We start from the raw sequence: 24669 nt of genomic DNA on the forward strand, positions 1-24669 counted from the left end.
GGTTTGATTCATGTATCTGTAAATAGCTTGATATTGATGAAACTTGCTCATTTTGTGGTTTTGTTGAAGAATCAAGTGTCCATTTATTTTGTGATTTTAGCATAACCAATACATTTATGGTTGATTTAAGTTCTTATATTTTTAACCCTACTAATCTGACCCACAGTTTTATCCTTAAAGATATTATTTTTAATTACTAACCCTAACCCAAAATTATCATCTCTTGAATATGTTGTTAATTTCTTTATTTTATATGCAACAAAATTTCTTTGTCAATCAAAAGTGGCTTAAATCTCTTTTATGTTTTCTTAATTTTTTTGGTCAAATTTAACTTCATTTCATCCCTCAGGCTTGTATATGACAAAACAAATGTATATATTGTGGTGAATTATTCAAAGATATTTAACCTTCTCATCAATATTTAACCTTCTCTTTAACCTTCTTCTCTTATATTAGTATCTACACAAACCCATGATATTCGTTTTCCTTTTTTTTCATCATTTTGATTGTTCACTGTTACAACCATGGTATATTTCCCTGATCTTTTATGTGATTATAATTTCTGCAATAAATAAAATTAAATAAGCGACAGGTGCTCCAACACCTCATAACATCAGTAGCTCGACAGTCAGAACGTTTGAACTGTTTGTAATGTCTGCACAGCTGCTCGAAGATCTCGCCCTTACCCTTACTCTAACCCTTAACCCTTAACCCCAACGGGCAGCGGCTCGAAGATCTCGCTTTAGAGGAAACTGTTGATTTAATATTTGAAGAATGTAAGTATCACTCCTTGAACTACATCGCTAGCCCAGCCCAACACTTAACACACAACAATAATGTTGAATGCTGACCAATACTGTTATATCTTTGTCTTAATATAACTAAATGAGAAGCGGAGACGATTGCCGTGTCGAATCATTTCTGTTTACTTGGGAACTCAATCTTCTTCAAGTTCAACACACATATACAGGGGGTGATCTAGAGCGCCCTCTAGTGCACAGGCATAAGTGCATACATCACATATTCCTCCCCACATAGTAACATTGTTACAAATACACCTAAATAGAACATGAACAGTGTAACCCCTTTTTTTTTTTACATCTCTCTCTATATATGCATATTAATCTATAACATGCTTGAGACAATTATACTCCTGTCTAATACAGTACTTAGAGTGATGTCAACAATACAGAACATCTGTGATTGAACACTATAATCATTCAATGAACTGTGTTGTACTTATTCTTTTACCTAACCCCAGTGCCATGACTGTCAAAATGAATTACGAAAAGAATCAACTTATACCACCAAGGTAAACCTTAAGGGCTAAACCGTATCGGGGGCTTAATGGCACGTTCCGGGTATCTCCTCGACTCTTTGTGTGGAGTGCGCAACACTTCACCTGTTTCACTTGGGAATGAATCAACAGTTTGTGCTGACCCAGTCTGGATTGGATCGAGACTAGGTGGTGAAGTTTCTTCTGACCTGGGATATTCACAAGGATCTGTCAGATTCCCCTCAGGAACCTCAATGACCTCTGGGCCCGTCTCATTTCCGTTGTTACAGTCAGTTAGACGTGCCACCATTTGATCAACGTGACGTCTCCAGTGAACTGAAAATCCCACATCGACAGTGTATGATACAGGGCCTGTCTTTGCTGAAACAACACCAGGTGTCCACTTCTTTCCCCTCCTATAATCACGTACCAATACTTTATCACCCACAGAAAATGTTCTGTCTTTAGCATGCACTTGACGCTGCTGGCACAGTTTGATTTGTGCTTTTTCCACCACAGAGGCAACATTAGGCTTTAACATGTCCAAGCGAGAACGCAACCTGCGGTGCAGAAACAACATGGCAGGCGATTCCTTAGTGGTGGCATGTGGAGTGTTTCGATACGCCAGTAGAAAGGTGTCCAGCCTTTGTTGAATCGAAGTTGGCCCTTTAGAACAACGTAGTGCCCGCTTAAATGTCTGTACCAAGCGTTCAGCCAAGCCGTTCGTAGCCGGGTGAAAAGGTGCAGAACGTGTGTGTGTCACTCCATTGGACTTGAGAAATGTCTGGAACTCCTCCGAGGTGAACTGAGGTCCGTTATCGCTAACCAGCACTTCTGGGAGTCCATAACGACTAAATAATCCTCTCAGCACCTGAATGGTCTTGGTAGATGTAGTTGACTCCATCACACACACCTCTGGCCACTTGGAGTGAGCGTCCACGACTACCAAGTACATGTGTCCTTCAAATGGACCTGCGAAGTCCACATGTATACGTTGCCAAGGTGATTCCGGCCACTTCCAAGGGTGTAATGGTGAGGGACCAGGAGCTTTTTGCGTCGTTTGGCATGAATGACAGGTTTTTGACAATTGTTCAATTTGGGCATCAATGCCAGGCCACCAGACATAGCTCCGAGCAACTGCCTTCATTCTTACGACACCCGGATGCCCAGTGTGCAGCTCAGCCAGTACCTTGGATCTCAGTTTAGGAGGAATAACAACTCTCCAACCCCACATGAGGCAACCCTGTTGTGTAGTCAACTCGTCTTTCCTGTTCACATATGGGGCGAGCACATTATTTGCATCTGTGACTTGTGAAAACCGTCCCGTTGCCACCATCTCCATGACTTGTGACATAGTGGAGTCAGACCTTGTTTCTTTACAAACATCTGAACACAGCACTGGCAAAGAATCCAGATGCTTGACTTGAAGCAACTCCACTGTGTCCTGCTTAACTTGAGATGCGTCTTGTAGGGGTAGACGTGATAGACCGTCCGCATTACAGTGGTGTGCACCAACTCTGTACTGGATATCGTAATCATATGCTGCCAACAACAAAGCCCAGCGCTGCATACGGGCCGCAGCCATAGATGGAATAGCTTTCGTTGGACTGAAAATTGTTGTCAGTGGACGGTGGTCCGTGAGCAATGTAAACTTCCGCCCGTACAGATATTGGTAGAATTTTCGTACTCCAAAGACAATTCCAAGTGCCTCCCTTTCAATTTGAGCATAGTTTTGCTCTGCTTTGCTCAATGTTCTCGAGGCAAAGGCAATTGGTTTTTCCAGCCCGTCTGGTAGGATGTGTGAGATGACGGCACCCACGCCGTATGGCGATGCATCACAGGCCAGTCTGATTGGTAACTGTGGATCATAATGGGTTAGTACGCTCTGTGACAGCAACAATTTTTTTACTTTGTCGAACGCATCCTCACACTCAAGAGACCACAGCCACTGCTTTCCTTTACACAGAAGGGCATTGAGGGGTACCAATACTGATGCAAGATTAGGGATAAAGCGACTGTAATAGTTTATAAGTCCTAGAAATGAACGAAGTTGACTAACGTCCTTAGGTGCAGGCGCATCCCTGATTGCCCTGACCTTTTCTGGTGACTTATGAAGACCTTGAGCATCTATGATGTGCCCCAAATACTCCAGCGAATCTTTAAAGAATTCACACTTGTCACGTTGGACACATAGTCCGAACTCATCCAGACGGCTGAGGACTGCATCAACATTTTTTAGATGCTGCTCGTCATTTGACCCTGTCACTAAAATATCATCTAGATAGCAATGAACATTGGAAAGACCTTGTAAGATCTGGTCCATTGCCCTTTGAAAAATTGCAGGGGCCGAAGCGATGCCGAATGGTAGACGATTGTAACAGAACAGCCCTTTCGACGTGGTGATAGTGAGACATTTGCGTGAGCTTTCTGCCACCGGCACTTGTAAGTAAGCATTAGAGAGATCCAGTTTGGTGAAACGTTGACCCCCTGCCAATGATGAGAATAAGTCCTCTATCCGTGGAATTGGGTAACGATCAACACATAGGGCTGGATTCACTGTTACTTTGAAGTCTCCACAAATCCTCACATCCCCATTCCTTTTGACCACTGGTACGATAGGGGTGGCCCATTCGCTGCATGTTACAGGGGAGATGACCCCTAGCTCCAATAGACGATTTAATTCTGCCTCCACTTTCGGTTTCAGTGCATAGGGTACATTGCGTGCGTGACAAAATCGTGGCTGGAACTGTGGTTTGAGTGACACTGTAGCCTCAATGCCTTTTAGCAAGCCCAGTCCTTCTCTGAAGACACTTTTGTGCTTTGCTAGCAGTGTTTCCATTGACCCTTTTCCCACACTTTTAATTTCACGCCAATTCAGCTTAATTTTCCTGAGCCACTCTCTCCCGAAAAGTGGTGGGGCATCTCCTTCCACGACATAGAGTGGTAATTTTGCTTTCTGTTTATTCATTGTCACTTTGACTATGATGACCCCTACTGGAGACACTGCCTCACCTGTATAGGTTTTCAGAATCACATCTGTCGTTCCAAGTGGTTTATGGGCTAGTCGTTCATTGTAAAGTTCTCTTGAAATCAAAGAAACTGCAGCTCCAGTGTCTAATTCCATTTCCAAGATTTCACCCTCGACATTTGGCTTTAGACAGATGTGTGATAATTCCTCCTTTCTAGACATCACATGCAGTGCCAGTTCCGTATCAGTAGTATCATCACTTGACGACTCTTTCACATTCATGTGATGCACTCTCTTTTTCTGCTGGGCATTTTTCGTCCTTACTGATTTAAACTTTTTATATTCAGTTGTGTGTTTTGCTTTAATTCTACAAACTTTGGAAATGTGGCCTTTTTTACCACAGTTGTGGCACTGCTGCTCTTTAAAATAACATTCTTTTTCACTGTGGTTTGTTCTTCCACAACGGTAGCATTTGCTGCCCCCATGCTCTTGCAAGGACATTGCATTCACTTTCAAAGAGCCACTTAACTGTTGAGATTCCCGCGTGGCCGTTTCCATAGACACTGCAATCTCCACCGCCTTTTGAAACGTGAGAGCTGCTTCCGTCAGTAGCCGTTTCTGTGTAGACTCCGTTTTCAGCCCGCACACAAAGCGATCTCTTAATGCATCTTGCAAATGTGTCCCAAATTCGCAGTGTTCACTCATCTTTTTCAAAACCGCAACATACTGTGCTACTGTTTCTGTTTCTTGTTGATTGCGGTTATGAAACCTAAATCTTTCTGCAATCACGATCGGTTTCGGCGAGAAATGTTCTTTCAAAACACGCACAATGTCCTCAAATGACTTCCCACCCGGTTTATCCGGAGCGATTAAACTTCGCAGCAGTCCGTATGTAGATGCACCCATTACACTTAGTAGCACAGCAACTTGTTTCTCATCTGCAATGTCATTAGCAGCAACAAATTGTTCAAACCTTTCTATGTAGGTAGCCCACTGTTCGGCTGACTCATCAAAGGCATCCATATGACCGATAAACGCAGCCATTTCGTCGGGTGTCGTTCTACAAGTTCACTACATGCATCAGAACTGCAGTATGGGTTCAATAAGGATTTTCCTCGTCGCCAAAATGTTATATCTTTGTCTTAATATAACTAAATGAGAAGCGGAGACGATTGCCGTGTCGAATCATTTCTGTTTACTTGGGAACTCAATCTTCTTCAAGTTCAACACACATATACAGGGGGTGATCTAGAGCGCCCTCTAGTGCACAGGCATAAGTGCATACATCACAAATACTTTATTATATTATTTTTTTTCACTGAAAATTATATATTTTAGTAAAACAATCAAAATGTAATTTGATTTGTAATATGACATAGCTTTGTGTTGCACACGGCTCAGTTTCTAGATCCTATAAAATCAAAACTATGGACCAGAAACAGAAGATTTAGATCGACTCACTGAAGAAATAAAATGCAGATTATAAAAGGAAAGAACAAAATAAATGAACCACGCAGACGATTGGAATGCAGCTAATTAATCAAAAGTTTAGTGTATTTTTTCTCTTTGTTTCTTATTTTGCATGAGTTGTATCCTTTTAAAAAAAAAAGATTAAAAGAATGAAAGACAAACAGAACAAAAAGAATACAGTAACACAGCATTTCAAATAAATGATAAACACAGAGTCAAAAATCTCAATTTCTGAAATTCAACCTAAGTGTCTCGATTTCAAGTTCAATGTTATGGTTTCAAATTCTCCAAAAAATGATTGAGTAGGAACGTTCATTAAAAATTAACAGTTCAGTCCATGAGGGGGAAAAAACATGTTCTAACTGAAGACTCTGTCCAGAGGAATGCATTGCTTCGGCTCTGTGAATGTTTGCTCTGGACGAATGTTTGAGAACATGCCTGACACATGAAGTTCAACACGGAAACATGAAGACATCAGGCAGATTAATTTATTCAGATTCAAATATTTACACTGAAAAATTCAGTATTCAGCAGAAATACATTTTACAATAATAAATCATCAAATTAATCTCACAACAACTGGAATATGTTCATTTACTGCTCAATGTTTAGTTCATGCTGAAGTTCTGAAAATACATGTAATGAATGTCTTCACAGTCCTGCAAAGCTTTAAAAAAACAACAACTCTAAAACGGAGTAAATAAATAACTGTGTTGCTTCTTTACTGTCAAAATTACATACACAACGTGGCGAAGTGTTCATCACCAATAAACTGCAGGCCTAAAGCTGGTGAAAGTGTGTGTGAGTGTCAGTTCAGCCAGCTGTGTGTGTGTGTGTGTGTGTGTGTGTGTGTGTGTGTGAGTGTCAGTTCAGCCAGCTGTGTGTGTGTGTGTGTGTGTGTGTGTGTGTGTGTGTGTGTGAGTGTCAGTTCAGCCAGCTGTGTGTGTGTGTGTGTGTGTGTGTGTGTGTGTGAGTGTCAGTTCAGCCAGCTGTGTGTGTGTGTGTGTGTGTGTGTGTGTGTGTGTGTGTGTGTGTGTGTGTGTGAGTGTCAGTTCAGCCAGCTGTGTGTGTGTGTGTGTGTGTGTGTGTGTGTGTGTGTGTGTGTGTGTGTGTGTGTGTGAGTGTCAGTTCAGCCAGCTGTGTGTGTGTGTGTGTGTGTGTGTGTGTGTGTGTGTGTGTGTGTGAGTGTCAGTTCAGCCAGCTGTGTGTGTGTGTGTGTGTGTGTGTGTGTGAGTGTCAGTTCAGCCAGCTGTGTGTGTGTGTGTGTGTGTGTGTGTGTGTGTGTGTGTGTGTGTGTGTGTGTGTGAGTGTCAGTTCAGCCAGCTGTGTGTGTGTGTGTGTGTGTGTGTGTGTGTGTGTGTGTGAGTGTGAGTGTCAGTTCAGCCAGCTGGTGTTGAGCCGAGTCTGACTCTTGATGCTGGTGTCCATCTTCAGCACTTCTCTGACGGCCATCGTGGCGTAAGTGGAGGACGGCAGAGAAAACTCCATCTTCAGCGCCCGATACTTCCCTTCTGTAGAGGCACACACACACACACACACACACACACACACACACACACACACACACACACACACACACACAGACAATAATGAAATGAGACTGTCAGGGTTATATTATAGCAGACACCTAAATCTGACAAAAGCTGTTACCTTTAGATTATAATATTTGTATTTAGTTGCATAATCAACAATATCATTTTATATTATTTATCTGCCTGCATTGACAGTATTATATGAGAACTAAACTGAGCTGGACGATGACATCACGGTTTTCTCAAGAGGGGCTATATATATATATATATATGTATTAGGGGTGTAACGGTTCATGTATTCGTATTGAACCGTTTCGGTTCGAGGCTTCCGGTTCGGTACGCATACAAACCGAACGGTTGTTTGGACCATTTTTCCTGCCGACAAAATTCGTTCTGACGCGTTCTGATTCGTTCTGATCAAATGGCAAGCGTAATGAAAGCGGAACGAAACTGTGCTACTCATTATGTGCTTCACGGATGGTTTATCAGTTCAGACCAGCAACATCTGTGCAGCGCGAGCCGATCTCCCCTTACGAAAAATACGTTTATTCAAGTGTTAAACTAAAAATAAGAGAGTGTACTTTCAGTCTACTTTCAATATACTTTTCAGATATATACTTAACAAAATTATACTTAAGTATACTTGGCATATACTGACAAGTATACAGAAAAGTCTAAGTATACTTGTACTTAATCATTTGATCAAGATATACTAAAGAAAAGTATTCTTTGTGAATACTGAAAGTTTAAGTGTACTTGTGTTTACTCTTTTAACCTTATTAAATAATTTTCACATCCAAGTTAACATGCAAGTTAACATCAAGTCCGCATGCTTAAAGTACAGTTAATGGTTTATTTCAAGCATAAATATTATAAGCTAATTGGAAACTTAGTAGTATATAAAATCTCCAGTGTTGAAATCCTGGTGTTAAGGACTTTTTAATAGTGTAAACCACACTCTCTGGATTAATTACACCAGAGAATGCTTTGAGAACACGTGTTACTAGTCACATCCGGGACATTTACGCGCTGGGCGGGACGAAACGAGTTGAAACTTTCTTCACAGACGCCATTTTCTTTGACTCGAGTCGCAAGACATATGAGGAGGAAACACGCATTTATTACGTGTTAAATCGCATTTATATATTCATTTTATAACATCATATTGTTTTATAACAATATGTATGTGCTGTGGACGAGCAAACCGCTCTCAGAGGGGCATTTTCTATGACAGACCAGGGTGGGTTTGCTTTTTAACAGGGAAACAACGAAAGTAAGTGTTTTCCAATTTGCATAGCCAATATATTTAACACATTCAAAGCGATATTTAAATGTTCTGCGCGATTAAACGGTCGAAACGGTTTTCAAAGACGACATCATCTTTAAACACGGAGCTGACGAGGAGGAGCCTTGTAACGTTAACAGGGAAACACCTAAGTTAAAGTAAGTGTTTTTAACATAATTTACCACATGAATTTCATGGCATTATATTGTTTTGTAACGATATTTATGTGATGTGCGCGCCTCTCACAGTCTAGGTCCTGCATCTTTGACTCGTGACCTGCTCGTGACGCATTTCAAAAAGCAGTGCAGAGTGCAGACACGGAGTTTGCATTTAACAGTGAAAACACCGAGTAAGTAAGTGTTTAACTCATTTACTATACGTGTTATATAATACTATATTGTTTATGACAATATGTGTGATGTGCAAATATCATAAAGGATTTATCCTAAAACTATCTTTTACTCTCGTCTGCCAGCAGACCTAACGTTAACGTATAAAACAGAAGAACAACTCCACAAACTGCGGACCAAATGCACGTGGAATTTTCACTGTATTTCCTTATTTGGAGGACCAATCTTCTTAGAATGGGTAAGCAATTATTTCAAATTACATATTGATGCAAAATGTATTTATCAGATTAACTTTTGGTTGATATTTAGAGATTTAATGTTTAAATATATTTAATGTTTATTTAATGTAATGTAAATGTATTTAATGTTGTAATGCTTTAATGTTTAAATGTATTGCTAGGAGCATTTCTATGATGCACCAAGTGACTAAGGGTACCAGGCTTGGTGTTTAAAGACGGTACAGACTAGAACCTGGTCATGGAAAGATAACAGATAAGTTAACATATGAGAGAATCATGGGCACAAAGAAAAAATAATCATAGCTTGGTTGCTATTTGGTATAGCTAGATTTTCTTTGTTCCATAACACTCATTTTGAATTTGTCCAGTCAAATTATTTTACAAAAGTAAATCTAGTATAAATATAAATATACTTATATATATATATATATATATATATATATATATATATATATATATATATATATATACTTAAAATAAGATTTCGAACCAATGGTTTTCATGATTTGACAAGTAGATGTTTTCTTGCTGTTTAATTTTAGACTCAACTGATTGGAAAATCTCTGCCCATCACCTGCCCCCAACATACAAAGCCACAAGACTGGAAGACCGATCCTTCCGGAATCCGGCGGCTGACAATTTAGTGAGATTTCTTAAGGTGCGTGTCTTTATTTTTTCTTAAAGTGTTAGTTCACCCACAAATGGAAATTCTGTCATTAATTTCTCACCTTTATGTCGTTCCAAACAAGTGAGACTTTTTCATGTTCACAACACAAACGAACATGTTTTTAATGAAATCAGAGAGCTTCCTGTCCCTCCATTGACAATCTACGCAACTACCACTTTCAAGCCCCAGACAAAAGTACATCATTAAAGTACTCCATGCGACTCCAGTGGTTTAACATAAATGTTTATTGAACTTTGCAAGTGCTGTGTTTGCAGCAAAAACACTTTTACCACTTAATTTATTAAATATTTATTTCCAACATGCGTTCATGACAACGTTACAACTCGTGCATGTTGTTGATGTGCATGTATGTGCATTGAAGATTAATATTTTGTAAATAAAGTTGAGTTAAAATTGTCAAAAAAAAATTGTGAAATTGAGGTTAAACCACTAGAGTCACATGGATTACTTTTGATTTCCTTTATAGAGCTGGTAAGTCCTAGCCTGGTTCAACCAGACTCTAGTTCATTTCATTTCCACATAGAGTCTGGAACCGCTCCATTGAAAAACGTTTCCTTCCTTGTAGGCGGGTTCACTATTACAGTTCAAATCTATTGGATCTGCCCAAAGTCACTCACGATCTGCCATAGCCAATCGCTAACGGGGTGTCGTGAGTGACGTATGTCACGCGCCGAAATGGCTGGAAACAACAAGTCCGAATGATCAGAGGATTATGTTTACAATAGGATTTCAGTCAACGAGCGCCGCAGGTTTTGTTAATCTAGGAACAATTATTAATTCGAAATGTATATTTGACACGAAGGACAGTGATATATTCATTCAACGGTGGAAGCTGTGTCTAATCATTACAAATACGCCGCTGTGGTCGTTTTCTGATCTGCCGCACATGCTGTAACGTTAGCAGCTACAGTGAATGATCAGTCTGTCTCTATCTGCAGATGTGTAATAAACAACAATTTTTCATATTACGTCTTATTGTTTCTTAATTACCTTAATTATGGTCTTCAAAGTATGTGTTTGTACATTTTTATGTGGCATTTAGTTTTTTTTTTAGTAAAACAAATCAACCATTGCCATCTAAAACTGAAAATCAAATATCTTCAAAGTATGGGTTTTCACATTTTTATTTATGACAATTATTTATTTTTTTTAAATCACAACCAATTTGTATGATTTCCAACATGTAAAACTGACACACCAACCTCCTGCACGAGTACACAAAGGGGCTCAAAATGTTCATCACAAGAATCAGTAAATATACAGTTGGGAATATGAGCGACTGACACATGACTCCTGAGCGGATCTTCAACAATAGTTTAGCAGCAGGACTCGGGGCTTCCGGACACCGCGAACACCAGGCTAAACCGCCCGTCGGTCATCGTGCACGAGCTGCCCAGAACAAACTTCCAACCTTTCTGCCTCCTTCACTTGGTCCTCAGTTGTGCAACAAGAGATTAGACGATAACAATCCGGCTTTAAATTCTGTATATTCGGCAGTTTCTTTTCCAACAACGGACCGAATAGCTTTTCTCACGTCTTTCTCCGCTGCCATTACTGAACTCAAACTGACACGCTTACATCAAAGTCATCTTTCTCAGCCACTCCCTCTATTCGCTGATTGGTCCAACAAAAAATTGGTTTCTGGAAACCTAAGGATATGGAGCGATCCCAGACGTAGTACAGAAGTAAAATGAAATTGAGCGGAAGTGCGTAGGAGGGCGCAGCCAGGCTAGGTAAGTCCCGCCAACGCGTAAAACTCCAAGTGGACCTCTAGATTGAAAAAGCGTCAATGCAAGTGAATGAGAGAAAATAATTATTTTCTGATCCCGTTTGAATTGTGCCATGAATGTAACATATGTTGTCTGTGAATTTTTTATATAATTTCTCATGTAACGAGTTTGACAGTATATTGTATGATTCTTTGGCTAGCAGTTGTGGAATAGACATAACGAGAAAGACTACACGTCGCCGCATAACACATTTTCCCTCCACAAATCACGGTTTTCACCACGCTCAACTAGTTTGTCCTCTCCCTGAAAGAAGGTGGTGAAGTGCACCAAAGACACAGGCATGTTTAGCGGGATCCGTGTGCTAGTGGGGGTGATGCATATCAAACACGTCGAAGAGTTGTAGTCCACAAAGTTCTCTCACACAAAGTCTAACCGTATGAAAATTCTACCCGCTAAATTGTAGCATTCTTTACACGAAACATTATATAAAAAATTCACAGACAACATATGTTCACATTCATTGCACAATTCAAACGGGATTAGAAAATAATTATTTTCTCTCATTCACTTGCATTGACGATGTTTCAACCTAGAGGTCCAGCGGGGCTAGCGGAAGGGGCGGGACTTACCAGCTCTATACCTTTCCGTGGTTTTTGAAGTGGTCGTTGAATAGGCTTTAGATGAATGAACAGAAATCTCTTAGATTTCATTAATATCTTCATTAAAGGGACTGTTCACCCAAAAATGTAAATTCTGTCAGTAATTACTCACCCTCATGTTGTTCCAACCTCTCAAGACTCGTTCATCTTCGGAACACAAATTAAGATATTTTTGATTAAATCTGTGAGCTGGATCACTCCTCCATAGGCTTATAAGGGATCAAAACTTGCTGGCCCAGAAAGTCATTAAATATATTGTTGATTACAGAAGCACAATCCTAAGTCCAATCCAAACTGGAATGCTTTGTGTGCGCAAAAAAAAAAACAAAAACAGAAATTACGACTTTATTCAACTATGCATTTCCTTCTCTGTGGGCCTCGAGATGGGCTTCTCGTAGTCCAACAGCGCAGCGCTTCGGTGTTGTACGTCACACACAGGCTCACTATTGGCTGACGCTGGTCGTGTGTTTGTGACGTACAACACAGAAGCGCAGCATTGTTACACTGTTAACTTGCTCAGGCCCACTCAGAAGAAAATGAATAGTTGATTGTAAATTTTTAAATTTTAGTTTGTTTTGCGCACAAAAAGTATTCTCGTCACTTGATAAACTTAAGGTTGAGCCACTGTAGTCACTCTGACTATTTTAAAAATGTCTTTAATAACTTTTATTGGCCGCCAAGTTTCAATCCCTTAAAAGGCTATGCAGGAGTGATGCAGCTCTCAAATTTAATCAACAATATCATTCATTTGTCTCCCGAAGATGAAGGAAAGTCTTACCGGGTTGGAACAACACGAGGGTGAATAATTAATGACAATTACATTTTTTGGATGAATTAAATCTTCAATTTACTTGGAAATCAATAAATGCAAGTCTTAATCTAACCAAAATGGTTTCTGTTTGAGTCGATGATTGAACTTTTTTCACCATAAACCTGCTGTATTTATGAAAACGAGATGATACATCTCAAGGGGTTAATCCTAATAAATTCTAATAATAAACACAAATGGTATTAATTGTAATTGATCTGGTTTTGTGTTGTCTAGGTACCCAGTCCTACAGGATTTTTCGAGAATGTTGGATCTACACAGCCTTTGCTCCTCTGTGAAACAACTATACACTGAACTTTACTGTTAGTGACTGGACACACACAACTGATCCACTCATATCCTGCTACTGTTCTTCATCTGCTGAATGTTTTTGACTCAAGCCCTGCTGTACTGTTGCAAAGGTACTGAATCAACTTCACTGACACAGGACTCACATTCACTGATATGTTCAGGACACCATTTCATCACATCATATAATTCTGATTACAGAAATCGGTATATTGTGCATTCATCGTTTATTTTAAAAGTTAACCTATGATGTAAACGGGCTTGTTCGGTAATAAAAAAAATAGTTAGCTTGAAACAACTGTTTACATTTGCCTTTGTTTTCAACTTTACAATGAACAGAATTCTACTATGATCCCATACTTTCTGGATTGTTTTGAAATAAAGTTTTGAAAGAGTAATAAAGAGTTATGTGTTTTTCAAAGTGAAATTATTCTTTTCAGATTTAAAGAACTGAAGAAAATAAACTGACATCATTTAAGTACAGTAGGTAATGCAGGAACCCTGATAAGAAAAACTGGTAACTCCTTTGGTGTTTTTATTTGTAAAACTGTGTTCTATCAACACCAGGATGGTGTAATATTTGACTACTATAAGGTTGAAGAAGTAAACACTGGCAGTGTTGTTGTTATCTGCATTGGTGTTCAATTCCACTCTCTTAGTGTTCAAATTGTAACACTGTGTCGGTGTTGAGAGAGGCAACACTTTTGAAAGTGTTGAAGTAACACTTTGTGGGTGGTTCCCAAATATACACTTTTAAAGTGTTGAAATTAACTCTATTGGTGTTGATTTCCGGATTTCAAATTTACTCTTTAAATGCAGAAATTAAAGAAGTAAACCTGTTTGTGGGTAGTTATGTATGTGTTCGTACTGTGTTGTTTTGTTTGAACTGGGCATCCAAAACAATATTTGTTTGGAAACTTTGATTTATAAAGTAAATGACTTTTTGATTTTGACTCGAGTTTGTCTTGTGAATATTTATATTTATAGTCCACTGGTAGAGTGAGTTAAGTAATAGATTGGTTTAGTTCAGGTTTGAAAATGCCCTATAAGATATGTTCATTTTGGTGCAACCATGTCAGTTATACTTGAAGATGCAAAAGCCTCTAAATGCCGTTTAAAAATCTTATTCTATAATGTTCTTCTATCACCAAGCTTGTATATTTAAGTTCAGTAAGTAAGGGTTAATGCCCGACGAGGTGTCCATTGTCATGTTTTAATGGACGACGGCGAGGCGTGAACCGGCTGACGCGCAGCGGAGAACGGTTGCCTCCGCCGAAGTCCATTAAAACCTGACAATGGACACCTCGTCGGGCATTAACCCGCTTATACCATGGTCACTTGCCAAATAAAACATTTTTAAAACATTAGCTGCTAGTTTATATTTTAATTAGGCTAAATCTAGTTTTTACAAATAATTCTTCAGCAGCATCCCAGTCGTCAAAGTTGTCATATTCTCCATAAATGTTAAAAGAAAGAACGAAGTCGCTCATTGTTGTATTAGTAGGCTATGTAATATCTAACTAACGTTATATGTTTGTTTTGATAGAGCGTTTGACTGCCTGTTGCTATGGTTACTCACAGCTGTTGTGGGCAGCGCATTTATTTATTCATTTCGAATGGTAAACAGGCAGTTTCACCAGAACTACTTTACTAGGTGTCCTCTATCACTTTTTAACGGACACCCTGCAGCCAATCAGAATTGAGTATTCACCCAGACCATGGTATAATCCGCTTTAACACACACCGTGTGTGCGTTGATTAAGTGGACAGCATTGCGGAGTATTTCCTCCTTCAAACTGCAGAGAACCAAAGACAGTCTCAAAAACACGCTTTGAAATCGCTGGTGTTTCTGACGTCACAAACCACCTTGAAACCAATACGACAATTCACCATGACGTCACAACAATAAAAGACGTTCTTCCGGGTGGCAAAAGCCGAAGCGTCCCTATGGCAACACTAGTAATTGCATGGAGGGAGACACACCGCCGGCAGAAGCCTAATCTACATTTCAACAGTTGATTCAAGAACAGACGTGGTGGAAATTCAGACATAGTTAACATGATCATTAAAGCTTAGATTTTTTTGATCTAGAGACGTGCACTCTCAACGCACTAGACCGCGGCGCGGGACTAGATCTGATGGCCGAGTGCGGGCGGTAATGCACTCTGTGTGTGCGGATTGCAGGAGAATAAAACGATTCGCGGGACTCCCGCAAACTAGAAATATCTATGAATAAAACAAATAAAAACTAATACATTTGTATTCATCTGTTGCAGAAAAGCAACAAGAACAACTAAAACAAAATAGAAATGACTTAACAGTTACATGGCAGAGTTTCATTTTATAACGTGACTGCAGCAATGTAGCCAATCACAGACATATGTGTTGATTTATTGAACGCATTGGCCAATCAGAAGCATTTACGATGAAGAAGCATTTACTCACCGCTCAAAAGAAAGTAACATGGAAAGTAATAGAAATAACTAATTAGTTGAGAACGTCAGTTATATAACGACCCACGTATTAAAATGGTTGGATTTAAATCGGGCTCAGGCTCATAATTAGAAGACGACATGCACTTTTGACGACGTCCACTCGCTTTAACCTCCTCACCCACAGGTTCTGCTGGATAGATTTACTTTTTTCTGAAGGAAATCGATAAAAAAAACCCTACACCTTTTGCTGTATATCTGGTGGCGCAACCCCAAACACAACATATTTTCGCCATAGATTCAACTTTGATCAACATCAATGATTTTAACGGTGTAACTGTTCAGTTGCCGACTGGATCTCTTCAGTTAGTCAATGGAAGCCGTTCGCGTTCTGCCACCCGGAAGTATCGCGGTGCCTATTGTTTACAAACATTCTGAAATGCCCTATCAGATCAACGTGTGATCGTCCACCAGTGGTGAGCTGAGTGAGTGGAGGTGGTGCTCATTTGCATATTCATAGAGCCGCGCATACTAAATGAAGCAAGGGTGTCGAGTTACATTCAAGATATTTTAAGCCTATTTTAAGAAAAAAACACTTAAATATGTCGACTACAAAAAAAAAATTAATCGACTACAGGGGGACTTTCACCTTGTCATGTCAACACGATAATGTGCATGATTTTGCATTTGCTGATTGTTACTCAGTGCCCTGATTGTACATATTCCTTTAATTTCACCAGTCAAATGCTGATTTTACGAAGGAAGTAGTGATGTTACCAAACGGCCACTAGAGGGAAGACTTGAACTCAATATTCTTCATATTTAAAGAGATTTATCAAGAACAACGGCCGAGTGTGTCACGCTCAAAAACATAATCTACAGACATAATACACAATATTTTGATGTTTAGGTTCATGGATACTAGATCAAAATTATTTCATAGATATAGCTGAGGAATTTCTAGCTGATTTTCCATGTTATGACATTAGAAGCTCTATTACATTTAAGCTTTTTTGTAGACATACCCAACAGTTCAAAAGTTTGGGGTCAGTAAAATATATATTTATCAAGGGTGAATTTAATTGATCAAAAGTGACAGTGAAGTCATTTCTAATGTTGCAAAAGAGTCTATTTCAATTAAATGTTGTTCTTCTGAATGTTCTAATTAAATGAAAGTTCTTCTATTCATCAAAGAATCCTAAAAGAAAACATGTATCACAGATTCTACAAAAAGCTTTCAACACTGATAATAATCATAACTGTTTCTTGATCATCAGATCCTCATATTAGAGTGATTTCTGAAGGATCATGTGACTGAAGACTGGAGTAATGATGCTCAACATCACAGGAATAAATTACACTTTACTATATATATATATATATATATATATATATATATATATGTTGACATAGAAAGAGTGAATAAATTCTGATAATATTTCACATTTTTTTCTGCATTTTTTAGCAAATAAATGCAGCCTTGGTGAACAAGAAGAAACTTATTTTAAAAAACCCTCCACAATGCAAACTAAAATAAAGATAATGTGGTCAAGCATGAAAGCCCACACAAACACATCATCCGTGCCGAGAGGAGAGCCGGACTGAGCCGCTTGACCTTCGGACGTGGTCTCGGTCACATGATTAGAGACTCACCTTGGGCTTGACCTCTCTGGCCGCGGTGGAGGGTCGTGTGGATGCCGTAGCTGGTCGTTTGGGGGCGGGGGCTTTGGGCACTGGGGCTCTTTTGCTGAGGGGAGCGGGTGCGCTGGAGGTCAAGGTCGGGCGTTTGGGGGCGGTGGAGGTCGAGCTGGGTCTGGGCTTGGTAGAACTGGGTTTGATTGACCCAGCGAAAGGCTGCATGGATGGACAGCAAACCCAACAGATGGACGGCAAATGAACAAAAAATAGAATAAATGATAACGGCAGCGGTAATGATAAAAGCAGGCTGACAAAAGCACAAGTTCAAATTTCACATCAGGGAACATTGAGGTCACTTCAGAATTAAAAACAAAATCTGATCATTTACTGCCCATCCAAGATGTTTTTTATCAAAGTCTCCACGCGATCCAGCCGAGGAATAAGAGTCTGATCTAGACAAACTATCCGCCATTTTATAAACAAATTAACATTTCAATACTTTTTAGCCACAAATGCTCGTCTTGTGTTCCGGTTCAAAATGTAAGAAGACAAACGTAGAGTACGGTGAAAAACACCATCTCAGTTTCTCCTTCAACTTCAAAACTGTTGTTTTACCTTCTTTTTTTTTTTTTGTAAATGGCATTTGACTTCGCACGTTCAGTACTTCCGGCTGCGTCACACTTGACCTTTCAACCTGATTACGTGATGCGTGGACCATCACAGAGCAAGTGCAAGACCAGCATTTGTGGTTAAAAAGTATATAAATGTTTCTTTTTATTTTGTAATTTTTGAAGCTGCACTGAAACTCACATCTGGACCTTCGACCCGTTGGACCCCATTGAAATCTATATGGAGAAACATTCTGGAATGTTTACTTTCTAACTAATTTCTTTTTGAGTGAAGAAAGAAAGACATGAACATCTTGGACTCAGCTGAAGTATTTGAATGTGTTCTAGACGTCACTTCAAGTCTGCGCGCGCAGTTGTTGGGAGCGGCCAATGACCTGTCTACGTCACGATGAAACAGCTAATGACTCGTTTCAAAAACAAATCATTTCATAGACTCAGAGTCGACTCTCACTTTTGAAAGACAATGGGCTCTATCTTGCACCCGGCGCAAATGACTTTATACACAAACGCATTTATCATTCCTATTTTGCTCCAGCGCAAAGCGGGCTTTTCCCCCCACAGACGCACGTGGGTAAACTAGGGAATGAACTTGCGCTCCCTGGGCGGATCGCTGCATTAAGGAGGCGTGTTTCGGCACAAACATTCCCTGGTGCTATTTTACACTTCCAGAACACAATTGCGCCACTGATCAGAAAACACCTGCTCTAAAGTCAGTGACGTGTTGTTCATAATGCTATTTTAAGAGCGCATGCTTGGCCATAATGCAGCGGGTGCACAGTGCACATACACTGATTCTCTCATCAACACAGATGCAGCAGTTTTTATTTTTGCAAATCATACATTATAACAAGGAAAATTATTAACACATGAGGGAAATCATTGTGGTGTCCATGAAGATGAAAAAACCGAATTACCCATTTTTAAGGCTAATTGTAGTACTGAAGGATCAGACCTGTTTGCCCGATAGTGGCGAGACACATACGTATATAATGTTTAACCGACGCTGATGTGCGAGAGTTTCTCCATCCCCATACACCGTCACCTCTCTGTCTTTCACTGTCCTGACGAGAGCGTCGGTCTCATCGGCTGTGAACGCTCCGCCTGGTAAACCCGTCGTTATAATAACAATCCGTCATGCTACATGCGCACCTGCTCTTAAAGGGTATGTTGGATGGCGCTCTGATTGGTTTATTTAATGTTACGCCCCAAACCACACCAATGAATAATGAAGCTACTTCAGACCAACCCCTTTTAGATTTGCGGCAGGTGCAAGAGGCATTTATCCCGCCGGGAAAACAGCAACAGCGCCGGGACCCGCCCACAAAGGTACTTGCGTCATGCGCTTTGACACTTGCGTTTCAGAAATAGGGCCCAATAACTTTATATACGGTGCACTTTCAGATATAAATCTGTGCAGGATGTTTTCATTCCCTTAGAGCTATATTCCACACTACATGAACAGTCATTTTCAAAAATCCATGATAGGTGCGCTTTAAGAACATAATCTAACTCATTAGCAGAAGCAACAGCAAGAAGTGTCAGTGGAGGAGGACGTGACGACAGGAAGTTTCCACGAACCTCGGTCTTCTTCTCGCCACTGGTCAAGTCTCTTCCATTGGTGAACACAGGCTTGGCCGCTGAGGGTTTAGCTGCTGGTTTTTTGGCTTTCTCGTTCTTCTCAGCTTCGGCAGGTTTCTTATCAGCTGGCTCATTCGTTTCTACTTTGTCCTTTTCTGTCTTTTGTTCTTCTTTCTCCTTCATGTTCTCCTTTAACCTTCTGGAAAAAAGTGAAGAAAAAAAAAAGTGACCTGAGTCCATTCTGAGGTTCAGGTATAATGTGAGCACATAAAACCTCCTTTTCATTTAGTTTATTTTTGGGTCATGATATAATTGTAACCAGAAAAATCTAAAATGTATTCCCAAAATTGTGCAGCCTATAGTTTCTCTTGATATCAGCATGTTCACATGTGTTTATTGTTTATGTAACTGGTCTCTTTTCTGCGTTGTGTTTTTCATTCACGTGGGAAGAACAGGACAGGACTCAGCAGTTTCAGCGATCTTTTATTCTGATGCACAAATAAAATGTAATCAGCCTCTTAGTGAGAATCGCCCTCTCTAGCTCTATAAAACAAATGTGATGTACACTTGTCACATGCTCTCATTTCCAGTGGCGTAACTTTGTTATAAAAAGTGGGTGGGACATGTGTATAAATGAATGAATCACGTGACACGTGAATAAAACATAGATCCGACTTTACAACATGTCCAGTGGAATAGCCTATGCTATTAGCCTACAGAAAGTCCTGTAAAATTAAACGAATAAAGTGACCTAATAGTATGAATAAAAATTATATAAACAAAAATATAAATAAAAGTAAATTAACTAGGCTATTATGCCAGAATTTTGATAATTGATTTTTTGCGGAACGCGCAAGATTAAAATTAAAATTGGCTCATAGCCTATCCATTGTACACACAAACTGCTGTACAATTAAACGAATAAATGGGCCTTATAAATAAAGATAAAAAATAAGTGTATAAACAAAAATGTAAAAAATAAAAAAATAAAGGCCTACATAAACATTTTAAAAGTACATTTAAAAAGTAAATTAACTGGCCAACATTTTGATAACCAAACGTTTGCACAGCGCGCACAAATAGCCTAATAAAATTATGCTCATCAATGGTAGAATGCTGTAAAATTAAACGAATCAAATGACTTTATTATAAATAAGAATATACAGGCTATAGGCCTACTGTAGGTTACATCAACGTTTTAAAAGTATGTTTCAAAATTCGTATAACTGAACTTTTGCGCAGAGTGCACATTAGGCTACAATTTAAACATTGTCAAACTTTTAGAAAGAAAGAAAGAAAGAAAGAAAGAAAGAAAGAAAGAAAGAAAGAAAGAAAGAAAGAAAGAAAGAAAGAGTTCACCTTCAAGAACACAAGTTTGGACAATGTCTGAGGCTTCAGACTCATGCGGTTGTTGCGGAGAAAACCCTCTCCGCTTGGGATGCTGAACACAATGCGAGCTAGGCGGGGAAAAGACGTGGAGTCAGACTCGTGGTGTGAGCGGAGCGAAATTGGAGCGGGAAATAGGGTGACGCTCCGTCCTTTAAAAAATGCCCCTCTCCGCTCTGTCTAAGATCCGCCCGCTCGAGCTTCCCGCTCCACTCCGCTCACATTCTCTGCACCTGAACGAACAAAAAGTCTCCGAAACAGTCTCCGAAACGGATTGAAGCGCGCATGCATGTGAAGACTGTGCGTAAGCCACGAGATACACTGTAACCGCGCCACCGATCGCAGGCGGCAAGGAGCACTTTGATCACTTGATTTAAAAAAAACAACGTAGGGCCTATTTCAGGGCTAGATCGCTTCTTTTATTTTACAAACGAACGAAATGACTGGTCTGCCAGTTGGAGATGTTTTATTTATTTCTACTGTTAGCTATCCGTGCAGCGAGAACTTTTAAAAAGTGGTGGGGACAATATCGACCTTGGCAAAAAGTGGTGGGGACATGTCCCACCCGTCCCACCCGCAAATTACGCCCCTGCTCATTTCACATTTAGGCCCAGCTGTTAAAACATCACTTAATCGGGACAAAATTACGGAAATAGCCACACAGATAAGTAAAATAACATTATACACAGGAATTAGATTGAAAATTTAGACATAAAAGCAACAATTAAGATTACGATTAAAGATGATTATCAGGAGCCTAAAATAACCTCACCTCTCACTGCATCACCAGTGCAAAGAGGAAGAGGAGGAGACAGAACAGGAAATTATATTGACTCATGACATCACATCAATTAAAGGGAAAGACACTCGACTCCACTTAGGCAGTAATATCAGGTATATGTCAACAAACAATTTTGTGGGAATTCTAATAAACTATAAATACATTTAACAGTACACTTTATGTACCTGTTACATTTACAGGGACCAGATGCCACTGATGAGTCCTGCTGACTTCAACATTCACAGGAGACTGTTTCAGGAATGACAAAGTGTGACTGTTCAAGCCTCTGTCTTTAGAATTGTCCTTTGTTGTGTATTTTTGGATTATGCTGTGTTGTAAATAAATGCAAACATTCTCTTCTTTTTTAAATCTCATTCTTTGTGCAAGGCTCCTTATAATGATGCCGGGCCCCACAGCACCTAATAGGGCCATTAGGGGAGGGTCTTTGTCTTCTCTATTTTTACTCTGACTACTCCTGTTGCCATAAGCGACCTAATTGTGAAGTCCAACTCTACATCCTGCCGGCTCGATCCCTCACCTACTGTTCTACTTGAGAAGTGCGTCCTTGAGGTCGCACCATTCATAACTCATATGATAAACTGTAGTTTAGCTTGTGCCATCGTCCCAGCGGAATTAAAAACTGATGCAGTGACTCCCATTCTTAAAAAGCCTGGCCTTGACCATCTAAACATGGACAATTACAGACCGATATCAAACCTAACATTCTTAAGCAAAATCCTTGAAAAAGTTGTTGCTTCACAATTACGATCTTATTTGGATATGAATGGTCTTTTTGAACCTTTTCAGTCAGGTTTTCGCCCATCTCACAGCACTGAAACTGCTCTTCTGCGTGTGGTTAACGACATTCTCTCATCGATGGATTCAGGGTTAATAAACATCTTGATGCTTCTTGATCTAAGCGCTGCTTTTGACACAGTATGCCATGAACTGCTTATTTCTCGGCTTTCTGATATTGGTGTCACTGGTTCCGCTCTTTCCTGGCTTATTTCCTATTTCACTGACAGAAAGTATTATATCACCATACAAGGTCATAATTCTGCCACCAATTTACTTACACGGGGCGTTCCTCAAGGTTCGGTTCTTGGTCCACTTTTGTTCATCATATATCTATATACACCCACTTGGTAACATCATACGCAGGCATGGACTTCAATTCCATTGCTATGCTGATGACATTCAAATTTACTTCACCACCCGCTCCGACAGACCATCCCTGCCTGACTCACTCAAGCATTGGATGTCCCTTAACTTCCTCAAATTAAATGATAATAAAACTGAGATATTAGTGATTGGCTCTCCAGCCTCAGTCAAACGGATGGACCAGTCCTTCTATATTGATGGTTTCCATATTAAGCCTTCATCACTGACTCGTAACCTTGGTGTCTTATTTGACTCAACTCTATCTTTGGGCTCTCATATTTCTTACATTGTTAAAAACTCTTTCTTTCATCTTATGAAAATATTGCTCGTCTAAGACCATCTCTCACTTCGCCTGATGCTGAACTCTTAATTCATGCATTAATCACATCACGTCTGGATTATTGCAATGCTTTATTTATTGGCCTTCCCAAAAAACTTATTGCTAGATTACAGCACGTCCAAAACTCATCAGCAAGAGTTCCCTCCTCCACCAGGCGTTCTGCTCACATTACTCCAGTGCTTCATGACCTTCACTGGTTACCCGTTGCATCTCGTATCCACTTTAAGGTATTGCTTTTAACATATAAGCCATTAAACAGTCTTGCACCCCCATATTGTCTGATCTACTGTTCACCTACCGTCCTGCACGCTCTCTCAGATCAACTGAACTTGGTTTATTGTCCATCCCCCGCTATCGATTATCTACAGTAGGTGGAAGGTCATTTAGTGTAAATGCGCCAACAATTCACTGCCCCTTTCACTTCGAAATATTTCATTAATGACTGCTTTCAAGACACAGCTAAAAACATATCTATTCAACATGTACTTCGTTTAAATGTGATTATTTATATTCTTTGTGACTGTAAGCTGTGAGTCAGTGTTTAAATGTATTATACATGTACCATGTAAAGCGACCTTGAGCTTTGGAAAGGCGCAATAAACTTCTTCTTTTTCTTCTTCTCCGGTGTGAAAAGCAGTAATATTAATGGGGGGTTAACGCCTCCCTGCATAAAGCTATCTTCCTCAATACACGTCAAACAATTTTTAAAAGACTTTATTGTCTCTTAATGAGTAGTCAAGAAGATTTTCAATAGTTTTGGAGCAAATACTGTAGGCTATGTGATACAATTTTCAAAAAGTCTAGTGAAGAAATAATCAGTATGGGTTTTATGACCTTATTTCAGTGACAATTGTTTTTTTGTTTTTTTTTCACAAAGCATGCATAAACATCATTTTCTCAAAACTACAAAATTTTACATATGTGCTGCTGACATATTATTGTAGCAGAGTTTGTGCTGAATACAGTGTAATAATACTTGAAAAGTAACAGAAAAGGGCACAAATGTCAGAGCATGTCAGAACACCTCAGACCCCGAAGGGTTGATTTTCTCAAGATTTACATGTTAATCATCATCATCATCATTCTCTATCAGAGATGGTAATCAGTAACTTTAAGCCAGCTGGATCAGAACGTCCTTGATTGTTCAGGCATGTTTCAGCATTGAGACATTCTTCCATTGACATTACCTTTTTAGTGATGTGATTCTCTAGAAGTCCTGTAATTATCCAGGATAAATATTCAGATCATTCAATTTGATTGTAACTGTTATTCTCAGAACTATGTGATCTATTAGTATACTCATTTTGACAATTTATCTTTTGAATTGTCTATAGTTCCTGTTATTATTCCATTAATCACTGCCATTACAGAATGTCCTAACTGTCCAGTCCCAATTAAAGTAAATGCATT

The 24669-nt window shown here is 39.5% G+C and overlaps 1 protein-coding gene and 1 long non-coding RNA gene across 3 annotated transcripts; one reads left to right on the forward strand and one right to left on the reverse strand.

The window, feature by feature from the left end:
• Positions 1-6184: 6184 nt before the first annotated feature.
• Positions 6185-21944, reverse strand: LOC120478372 (uncharacterized). Its single transcript, XM_089127809.1, has 4 exons — positions 21750-21944; positions 19592-19790; positions 17400-17600; positions 6185-7225 (listed from the first exon to the last, which is right to left on the reverse strand). The coding sequence occupies exons 2-4, from the start codon at positions 19772-19774 to the stop codon at positions 7205-7207; spliced, it is 405 nt and encodes a 134-aa protein (XP_088983935.1). The 5' UTR covers positions 19775-19790; positions 21750-21944; the 3' UTR covers positions 6185-7204.
• On the forward strand, positions 8268-13766 carry LOC120478384 (uncharacterized). Of its 2 annotated transcripts, XR_016150685.1 has the most exons (6): positions 8268-8519; positions 8617-8689; positions 8780-8884; positions 9007-9119; positions 9663-9778; positions 13243-13766. It is a non-coding gene; the product is annotated as an uncharacterized LOC120478384 (long non-coding RNA). The 2 variants fall into 2 exon arrangements; XR_005622709.2 differs by lacking the exons at positions 9663-9778; positions 13243-13766 and adding an exon at positions 9282-9560.
• Positions 21945-24669: the final 2725 nt, after the last annotated feature.

This window comes from Pimephales promelas, chromosome 25, assembly GCF_988280905.1.
Source record: "Pimephales promelas chromosome 25, fPimPro1.hap1.1, whole genome shotgun sequence".
NCBI lineage: Eukaryota > Metazoa > Chordata > Actinopteri > Cypriniformes > Leuciscidae > Pimephales > Pimephales promelas.